Source organism: Notamacropus eugenii, chromosome 3 (genome assembly GCF_028372415.1).
Source record: "Notamacropus eugenii isolate mMacEug1 chromosome 3, mMacEug1.pri_v2, whole genome shotgun sequence".
Lineage (NCBI taxonomy): Eukaryota > Metazoa > Chordata > Mammalia > Diprotodontia > Macropodidae > Notamacropus > Notamacropus eugenii.
Window position 1 is genome coordinate 227,883,239 of NC_092874.1, and position 10,390 is coordinate 227,893,628.

General features: G+C 42.6%; 1 protein-coding gene across 1 annotated transcript; it reads right to left on the reverse strand.

Annotated features, from left to right (window-relative positions):
- Positions 1 to 3,911: 3,911 nt before the first annotated feature.
- Positions 3,912 to 8,275, reverse strand: LOC140534188 (uncharacterized). Its single transcript, XM_072654937.1, has 4 exons — positions 8,159 to 8,275; positions 7,560 to 7,604; positions 4,419 to 4,673; positions 3,912 to 4,164 (listed from the first exon to the last, which is right to left on the reverse strand). Exons 1-4 carry the CDS (start codon positions 8,217 to 8,219, stop codon positions 4,043 to 4,045), a joined length of 483 nt encoding a protein of 160 aa, XP_072511038.1. The 5' UTR covers positions 8,220 to 8,275; the 3' UTR covers positions 3,912 to 4,042.
- Between the last annotated feature and the right edge of the window lie 2,115 nt (positions 8,276 to 10,390).

Genomic DNA, 10,390 nt, shown 5'->3' on the forward strand with positions numbered 1-10,390 from the left:
CTCAATGTTCCCTGGTCCACCAGTCAAAGCCTTGTCTTTCTGGAAGGGGTACCAGCAAGAGGATGGTACTAAATATTTTCTTCATTAGAGGCCTCTGATGAAGGGTTCCCTCTTTCTTTTGTAGTAGGTTGGTAGGGATTCTCCTTCACCTTCACTCAGAGGCTCAGAATTGCCACCAAGTTGGCTAAAGGTTTCTCTTTCTTCCAGGTAAATTCACAATCACCACGTGTAGCCTCTCTTCTGGGTTTGGTCTCTCAAGTCCCACTGGTCTTGGCAGATGGGGTCCCCAGAGATCCCCTCAACTTGTTCTAGGTTGTCCTTGAAAGAGGATGACTTGTAGATGATGCAGTATATGGGGTATTCAGAATACCTAGGTATGGGTTCTCCAAAATTCACAGAGTCCAATAAGCCTCTTACTATTTTATTTTCAGATTCACATTCTTTCTCTGTATTCTCCCTCCTCCTCCTCCAACTCCTATCCTAAGAAAGAGAGAAAAACAAAACCCTTTATATAAACATGCAGTAAAACAAAATTCTATATTAACCATTTTAAAAAAAGTCTCAGTCTCTATTCTTGGTTCTTAGGGTTTATTTCCCCATTCTTTCCCTCATACAGACCATTCTAGTCAACATTAAGGCTTCTGTCTAGTGGTAGACACCGCTGTCTCCAGGAACATGAATCTCTGCCCATTAAATGGTATTAATACATTTTTAAAAAATCAATTTTATTTCATTTTCAGGTCTGCATTTTCTTCCTCTAACCTTCTCCTTCCACTGAGAAATCAAGAAAAATAAAGCTCCCATTATAAACATATACATTTAAGCAAAACAAATTCCTTCATTGATCATGTCCCTATCTGTCTGTCTATCTATCTATCTATCTATCTATCTATCTATCTATCTATCTATCTATCTATCATCTATCTATCTATCTATCTATCTATCAATCTATCTACCTACCCATCTCTCTCTCTGTCTCTCTCTCTCTCTTTCCCCCTCTCTCTCTCCCTCTCTCATTCAGCTTAAATCTAGAGTCCAAATTGTACCAATGGGTGAAAATAATGCAAATACCTTGGTATTCTTAAGATTTGACATACTGAGCATAAGGCTTTACATGGATACAGTTGAGATTGTATGTTAAGAGATTGCTTGGCATCTGGAAACCAAAGCATAACAGGAATAGCACATTCAGAGGAGTTAACACCTGTCTGATAGCAGTCTTACCGTATTCTCTTGGTAGGGGAAGATGGTTGACAAAGAAGATGCCCAAGAAGCAATGTTAATGAGCCACAGGGCTACTCACTCCCAAGCAGCTATAGAAAGATGAAGAATTCTATGTCATAAAGAAAGAAGAGGGTTCATGGATATTTTTAGAGCATAGAATAATGAGAATTTACAGAAATACTTTTGGGAAAACTAGGTGTCACTTTCCAAAGTGAGAGTCAAGGCTGAACTGAATTTAACAAATGTCCACTGGTGTAACACGATGTGCTTTATCTCCAGATGGGTCCTTTGTGATGGCTATGATCCAAGAGTGAAACCAAAATATTCTCTAAAGGAGAAATGCACATGAATGCACTCAACAATAGGTTGACAAGGAAGTGTTGGACAAATGATTGAGTCAGGTAGGTTTGTTTTTGAGATAGATGGGTTTATGATAGTGATTTGGGGTAGTTTGCTGCCATTAGAAATTATAGAAAGATGACTCTTGAGTAGGGGTGTATAGGTGTTCAAGTAGCTCTGGTGGGAGGGCTTGCCTAACCCTTTTCAGGGCTGCTCATCCACCTTTGGTATCTACTGGACCCTCACCCTCTCACCTGTGGTTGTAAAAAACTGTAGCATGCTCAGTGGCCACACTCTGGTAAACTGTCTTGGCCGATGGGCTAAATCAGACTGAGGGTAACTGATGGACCTCAGACCCACTGGTGAATTAATGGGGTGTCTTCCTCAGGCAGATGAAGACTTCCCTGGCAAAATGGGTGGATGAGAAAAATTTGTTCCAATGTCCATGAAGGCCACTGCAGCAGGCAGTGTAGAGTGCTAATACTTGGTCAGACATTGAAGATGCCAAGGTCATCCATTGCATTCCAAGCCATTACAAGTCATCCTGACTTTTGTCTTGTCACTGGACTTTTGTAACTCTGGAAGAAAGAGGGAGGCTGATGACTTTGTGTAACTCTGCCTCGCTTAAATCCAATTCACTTGCAAGTCAAGATATCACCCTGTGATGTCACTGGTCCTCTTTAAAATCAAAGGACAAGAAAATCAATTTACTGATGGATGCAGGAGCAGTGGAAACTGTGTGACACATTCCTGGAGGCCTGGAAAATTTAGCATCTAATGTGTGTCAAAAAGGACACAATCAGGTGACTAAGAATTGTACCCAGAAGCCTGCTCACCTTTCTAAGGGCAGCTGGGTGGTGTGCTGGCTAAAGTGCCAGACCCGGAGTTAGGAAGGCCTGAGTTCAAATTGCAGAGACCCTCAGTCACTTACTAGCTGTGTGACCCTGGTGAAGTTATTTAATTTCAGTTTCCTCTCTTTCAATAATACCTTGCAGCATTGTAGGGAGGGCCAAATGAGATAATTATAAATCTCTTAGCACAATGTCTGGCACATGGTAAATGCTATAGAAATGTCAGCTATTATTTTTATTATTGTTGTTTCAAGCTCACATATGACAAATCCCAATGATACTAAATGTAAACCCCACCAAATATTCCTGAAAATTCAAAAAGCCAAGTCTGCTGAAATGGGTCTGTCTTTATGCAGAGAACTATTATCCACAACTGCCTGGACATAACACTGATCCACAAAGATATAAGAACAATGTTTTAAGTGAATTTTACTGTACTAAAAATGCATAATCTGTAGCTAAGAAACAGCAAGGAAAGTGCTGAAACTAAAGTCAAGAAGATGTAAGTTCAAATCCAGCCTCAGGCACTTAGCTGGGTGTTTTTGGGCAACTCACTTAACCTCTCTGTGCCTCAGTTTCCTCATCTGTAAAATGAAAACAATAATAGCACCCACCTCCTAGCATTGTTGTGAGGATCAAATGAGTTGATATTTGTAATGAAGTCTGCAAATCTTAAAGTGCTATATAAATATTATAAACCCTATTATTATAATCTTAAACTTTTGTTGTTATTGTTGAGTCATTGTGGCCTGGAGGCAGGAAGACCTGAGTTCAAATTTGATCTCACACTTGCTAGCTGTGTGACCTTGGGCAAGTTACTTAACTCTGTTTGCCTCAGTTTCCTCATCTGTAAAATGAGCCAGAGAAGGAAATGACAAATCACTCCTGCATCTTTGTCAAGAAAATCCCATGAAGAATCATGAAGAATCGAATATGAAGGAGGTTGTTGAGGCCATGAAGTGATGATTGTCCCAAGGAGAACCTTGGAGTGGAGGTGGAGGGTGGGGTAGCGGGAGAAGGAGGAGTCAGGGGAATAGTGATGAGGCAAACAGGGGCAGAGGATTGCAGGGTTCTTGGCAGAAGTCAAGGTATGGAGAAACAAGGAGTGGTCAGCAGTACTGAATGCCTAACAGAGGTCAAGAAGAGGAAACTGAGAAGAGGGCTTGGAGCTAATGATAAAGGCCACCTTCCGAGAATCTTGGAGAGAGTGGTTTCAACAGAATGTTGGGCCAGAAGTCAGGTTATAAAGGTCTGAGGATGAGTTGGTGCTGAGAAAGTGGAGGCAGGGAATGTAGATTCATTTTTTTCTAAGAGCTGGCCAGAGAAAGATTGGACTGTTATTTGAGGGGATGGAGAGGTTGTAGAAATATTTGGAGACCTTGTAGGCTGAGATATTGGAGCCAGGAAAGAGGGACAAAATGAAATGCCCAAGAATAATATAGTGATTTAGACTGGTTTCTGGAGGGTTTGCCCCCAACAAAGAGACAAAACAATGAGTCTGGGATGCAGTGTTTAATCAGGTTATCTTGTCAGATATTTTGAAAAACCCCAGTAGGATGAGGCTTTAGGAACTGGAGGGCCCTATCCCAGGTGCTGAATCCTTGCACAACAGCCACAAAATTGCCACATTAAGATCTCAAAAGGAAATAGTTTTTCATCTTGTTCTTGAACTTGGCCAGCATTAGGTCTACTTCTTCTCCAACTTTAAGGCCCAGCTTGGCAATTCTTCCTTCTGTGGTGGCTACAGGGGCTAGGGATAGAATAAGAGGGCAGAAAAGTTGGGTGGGATAGGCAGTGGGATCAGTCAGCCCCATTGTCAATCCCCAACTCAGCACTTGAGCTGTGGACTCAAGTGCTCATTTATACCACATTAATTTCAGGTTGGACTTCCACCCATGTATCCTTAGCCTCTGCCTTCTCCTCCCCTAATGTCCCACCTTTCTCCAGGGACTACCTCTTTTCCCTTCAAGGCCACTCAGCTCTGGCCCTTCTTCCCATTCTTACCATGTTGGGAGTTCTTGGTATGGATTTCTGATTGCTCACTGGCTATTTCTTCAAGCCGTATGATGTCATCATTATGGTGTATATTCCTCATTGATTCCTTCTCTGGGAACTCAAAGTTGGAGGTCTTTTTGTTTAAGGAGACATCTTCAAGGGATCTATCTTCATGAGAGAATTCCCTTTTGGGCATCCAGACATGTTCGGTAGAGACAACACTTTCCATGAAGCGATTAGGATTGTTAGAAGAGTCTAACTGAGCTGGAGTCAGAAAGAGAGATAGAGAAAACCAGAGGGATGAAATAAAGTCCTCCTTTTTCTGCTGGGATGTAGACATGGAAGAGTAGGAGTATTCCTGATTAGGGAAAGGAAAAACCCATTGAGGATTGAATACAAAGTGGATGATGTGCGAAGCAGACCATGGAAATTTGGGATCAGAGGATTTAGAGCAAGATGGTCCTTAAAGATCATCTAGTCCAAAGGATCTTAATGCAGGGGTCCACAGATCCTCAAAAGGTCCATGAACTTGAATGGGAAAAATGACATCTTTATTCCAGCAGAATTAATTACCTTTGTAGTCCTATGAATTTAGTTCGTTCTTTTAAAAACATTCTGAGAAGGGGTCTGTAGACTGCCATAGAGGTTCATAACATTAAAAAAGTTAAAAAACCCTGAGTTAGTCCAGTTTCCTCATTTTATACATGAAGAAATTGAAACTCACAGAAGAGAAGTGATTAACCTAACTTAGACAGCTGGTAAGTGGCAGAGCTAGGTCTTTCGGCCTCAAATCTGGCAGTCTTTCCAGAGTATCATACTGGTTACTACTTTGGTCAGCTGGAGTGAGGAATCTCCAAGTAGGACCCCTGCTTACTTCTCCTAATTTTTCAGAAAAGCCCATATCCTACTGGAAACACCAGCAGACTTCCCAAATGTGGTTGTTCAGTCCTCTCTAACTGTTTGTGACCCCATTTGGGGTTTTGTTGGCAAAGATACTGGAGTGGTTTGCCATTTCCTTCTCCAGCTCGTTTTACAGATGAGGAACTGAGGCAAACAGGGTTAAGTGACTTGTCCAGGGTCACACACCTAGTAAATGTCTGAGGCTAGATTTAAACTCAGGAAGACAAGTCTTCCTCACTTCAGGTCCGGTGCTCTATCCACTGCTCTATCCACTTAGCTGCCCTTGACATAGACCAGTAATCAAAATCAGTATTAGAACTAGAAGGAACTTTCAGTAGCCATTTATTTTAACTCATACCAGAAAAAGAGCCCCCATGGTCCTATATTTGATAAGAGACCATCCATTCTTTGTTGAAGACCTTCAATGAGAGAGAACCCACTACTTCTAGAGGCAGCAGAGTCTAGTGTTGCACAACATTTATCGTTAGGATCTTTTTTTCTGACATCAAGCCTGATAGCAAATTTGGCTTTAAGGCCAAATAGAACAAATCTGCTCCTATGTATGTAATTTGCAGTCAATTAACAAGAATTTATTAAGTGCCTACTATGTACCAAACTGTGCTCAATGTTGTGGATACAAAAATAAGGCAAAACCCTATTTTGGATCTTTGACCTCAGAGGTCACCTCTTGTCTAGGCTAATCATACCCAGGCTTTTTAGCTGCTCTTTTCCTGGCATGGAATCAAGGCCCTTCAGGATTTAAGCCGTCCACCTCTGGGAGCTTGCAGCTTATTAATGTCCTGCTTAGATTTCTGTGCCCAGGACTGAACTTTAGATGTGTCCTGACCAGGGAGAAATACAGAGGTACTCTTACCTCCTGACTCCTGGAAGCTATCTCTTTCTCATGCAGCCCAAGATTATACTAGTTATGGACTCACAGGGAGTTTTCACGCCACTCAAACCTTAATATATTTTACCAACAAATTGCTGTCTACCTATGCCTCTACTGTTTCATACTTATGAAGTAGATTTTTTGAACCTAAGTGTAAGACTTGACATTTAACCCTGTTAAATTTCATCTCATTGGGTTTAGTCCAGAGTTCTAACCCATTAACAAAGCCTTTTAGGGCAGGTAGGTGGCACAGTGGATTGGGTACTGGACCTGGAGTCAGGAAGACTCCTTTTCCTAAGTTCAAATCCAGCTTCAGGCACTTCCCATCTGTGTGATGCTGGGCAAGTCACTTAACCCTGTTTGCCTCAGTTTCTTCATCTGTAAAATGAACTGGAGAAGGACATGGCAAACTATTCCAGTATCTTTGATGAGAAAACCCCTAGATGGGAACAAGAAGAATCAGACACAACTGGAATGACTGAACAACAACACGTGTTTTTGGAACCTGACTCTGTCATCCAGTGTATCATCCATCTCTCCCAGCAAAGGTAAGGATTTACCTTTATCAGATCATTGGTACCAATGTTAAACAGCCTAGGGCCAAACCCAGATCCATGAGGTACTCCACTAGAGTCATTCTGCTTAATGCCACTCTTGGAGTCCAGCAATCCAATCAGTTCTGCTTCTCCGACTGCATAATTTATCTAGCATACTTTGCCACCTTCCACAAAGATGGCATCATTTGTTAGCACCTTGCTAAACCATCTCCACAATTTCATTGATCAACGTCCATCAAACAAGGGACAAGCTTGGTCTGGCATGACTTCTTTTTCAAGAGGTCACACTGCCCCTTTTTGAGCAGTTTCCTTTTCTAGTTGTTCACTAAAAATCTTTTGAATGATCTAGAATGGAGTGGGGATCCTGCAGCTGTGAGGCTACATGTGGCCTTCTAGGTCCTTGGGTGTGGCCTTTTGATTGAGCCCAAGTTTTACAGAATAAATTCTTTTATTAAGGCCACATGTGCTGCAGGTTTCCCACCCTGGATCTAGAAGTTTGCTGGAATTGAAGGCAGCCTCCCCTTCTTCCTCTCTAGTCTCTCTAGTCTCAACTCCAATGTGCACCCGGTTTTTGAAATGGCTTGCTTCTTCCCCATGCTTTCCTCTAAATCTTCCCTGTTCCTAAGGAACTTAGGAACTACATCACGGGTTTGGGTAAAACCGGTCACTGTGAGGTCAGCTATCAAGCTATCAAGAAGGACTCTTTCCAAAGATGAAATATTTATCATCTCCTCAAGTCAAAATACATTCCAGGAATCTGCCTCCCCCAAAGGACCCTGTCAAAGAGGCATACGGACTTACACACAACAGCACGTCTTTCTTCTGTATCATTTAGCTTGTTAGAATCTGGGGAAGGAAAACATCATCGTCATGAGGGACCCCAAAGCATTTAACTCATAAACTCATCCCAGCTTGTCTATGAAGGTTTATGGCATAATAAATTTAGAACTAGAAGGACTATTAAGAGTCCATTTAGTCCAAACCTCTTATTTTACAGATGAGGAAACTGAGGCTCAGAGAAGTAGTGACTCAAATCACACTGATGATAAAGAATAAAAGGAGTATTTGAATCCAAGTCCTGTGACTTCAAATACAGTCCATGTCCCCACTGTATGATATCAATTCTCCTGTGAAGTCCTTGCTCCCCTTTTATAGCTGGGGCCCTGAGAACTTGGAGGGGAGAGGGACTCTGCCTGGATCATCCAGTATTGCTCATGAGAGGGATTCCCAAGTTCCCTGTCCTAGGTTTGGGTCTGGTCTCACCCCATTTCTGAGACTGGTCCAGTAGGATCAGTCACTAGAGAATAAGTTCAAGGCCAGTGAAGAGAGATGAATCTCTTGGGGTTGTCTGAGCAGGTCCTGATCTCCAGCTGATGAGGAAGGAGAGAGTCCAGACTCACGGGTAAAGACTGATGATGCACAGGCCATGTAGGTCAGCAGCGTTACAGGGAAGAATTTCATGGCTGATGCCTGAGCAAAAGCTGAGTCACCTTGGGGGGAGGAAGCTTCCAAATGCTGGTGCCCAAGTCCGACCTAGGCTTTATAGGAGGCAGAGGTGTGGGGGTTGGGCTTGTACCCTGCAGCAGGCTGTGTGAAGATGGGGCAATCTATGAAGAGATTCAGCTGGAAATAGGCAAAGTCCATTCACAATTCTTACCATATCAGTCAATCCCAGGAATCACAGCTCCAAGGAAACTCTTCAGCAGAGAAGGAAGGCTGATGGCCTTCCCTTTGGCTAAGCACACACAAGAAGACACCTTTGGCTCTGACCCTGGGCAGTGTTCCCTGGGGGTGCAGTGGGGTGGGGGAGGGAAGGAGTAGGGATCTAGCAATTACTAGTGGTCCTTGACGAACTGGCAAAAGGGGAATAAGATTTCCTTTTGGGATGTATTTCAGAAGGTGGTTCAGAAGGTGGTGCTATCTCTACTTTGTTTACTGATTCTAAAAGGTCTGAGCAGTTTTCATTTTATGTTTTCTTGAAATATAGTGTCTAAGCTTCAAAAAGAAATCATGGTTTTCAGGGAGTCCAGTGATTATTAAAATCTCTCTTTGACCCCCTTTCCAATTCAGTTGTTTTTGATCTCAGATGTCTTGATATTTTTTTCTACTTTTTCAGTCTTTTGATTTTGTTTTTAACCTTTCTTGCTCTCTCATGGAGTCATTGATTTCTGTTTGCTCTGTTCTAATTTTCAAGGAATCGCTTTCTTAGGTGAGGTTTATCATTTTCTCTGCTAAGCTAATTAAGTTCTAACTCTTTCCTCAAAAGCTTTTATTTCATCTTTAATCGCTGGCTTTATTTCTTCTAAGTATTCATGTAGCACTTGTAGAAAATCCATTTTTTTTTCTTTTTGAGTCTCTGCTTGGTGTAATTATGCAATTAGAGTTGAAATAATTTTTGATACTAGTTGATGTTCTCCTTGATGGATTTATCTCTCTAGGGCCTGAATTAGAGTTTTGCGACAGGACCAAGGTCTGCCCTCGGGTGCACTCTTGAGTAGGGTGGTTGGCCCTGCTTCATCACCTGGGTTTTTGTTCATTTTGCTGATCTCTATTTTTTGAGGTAAGCCCCTCTGCCACTCCCTTCTAGTTTTTTGGAGCCTGGATCTTCAGGGATCTCTCTGATGTCTCACAGCTTTAGAGTCCTCCGAGACCTTGGGCTTGGGTGAAGTCTGAGGATTGTGACACCAAGATGGTTAGTGCTGCTGTTACCTGTCACTACTTCATACTACTGCTTCCCAGGTTTTCTGACCATACTATGACTATCTGACCATCTGGAAGATTTCTCAGGGAAGCCCTCTTCTCTTGCTGCCTCTGGACACAAAGCCTTGCTGGCTACACAGGTCTCATTTCTGGTCCCAGTGGCATTCACTTTGTTGTAGGATCCCTGGGCTTTTGGTTTTTTGTGTAGTTTTGGGGTAAAAGATGCCACTTACTAGTTTCTCACTGAATTTCTTGATCATCATATAGTCTGGTATGAACATCTTGGTTTGGCTGGAGTAGATAGGACAGAGTTGGGCAGTCTGTCCAGGAAGGTCTTCTCAGCATAGGTGGGCCAGATCCCCAGGGGGTCAGGCTCTACTGCTCTGTAGGTTGTAAAGATTTGAATGTTGCTTCTAGACTTTTGAAAGAACCACAGGAAGAGATGGGATGATGGAACTGAGGGAAGAGAGGGTGGGGATGCTGGTAGTGGGTCTGGGGGGGTGGGAGAAACTGCCATTTGTTGTTTCTTTCTAGGTTAGAAGGCCTGGTACATTTCGGATTGCATCTTGGTCTTTTGGAGGTGGGGTACAGAGCCTGCTGAGGAGGGCAAAAGATCATAATGTTCAAATGTGGGTGATGTCCAGGCTTAGGGGACCATGGCCAAATGGCTGAGAATAGGCGATAGTTATAGAAATACAGATTCATAAGGCTGAAAGAGACCTAAGCTTTAGGATTTTAGACTTGGAAGGAATCTGAGAAATCATCCAATTCAATTCAACAAACATTTATTATGCTTCTAATATGTGCAAGGAAGAAAGGCAGCATTGGGTGGTGGTCAGAGAAGCTACCTTGAAGTCAGGAAGATCTGGATTGAAGACTTGCCTTTGACACATACTGTCTCCATGACCGTGGACAAGATGCTCCATCTTTCA

What these genes read in the sequence shown, in the direction of transcription:
- LOC140534188 (XM_072654937.1), bottom strand. Translation starts at nt 8,219, where the DNA reads ATGAAATTCTTCCCTGTAACGCTGCTGACCTACATGGCCTGTGCATCA. An exon ending in AGAAAGACGTGCTGTTGTGT is followed by an intron (nt 4,674 to 7,559) that starts GTAAGTCCGTAT and finishes TTCTGACTCCAG; the next exon opens with CTCAGTTAGACTCTTCTAAC. An exon ending in TACCAAGAACTCCCAACATG is followed by an intron (nt 4,165 to 4,418) that starts GTAAGAATGGGA and finishes TTCTATCCCTAG; the next exon opens with CCCCTGTAGCCACCACAGAA.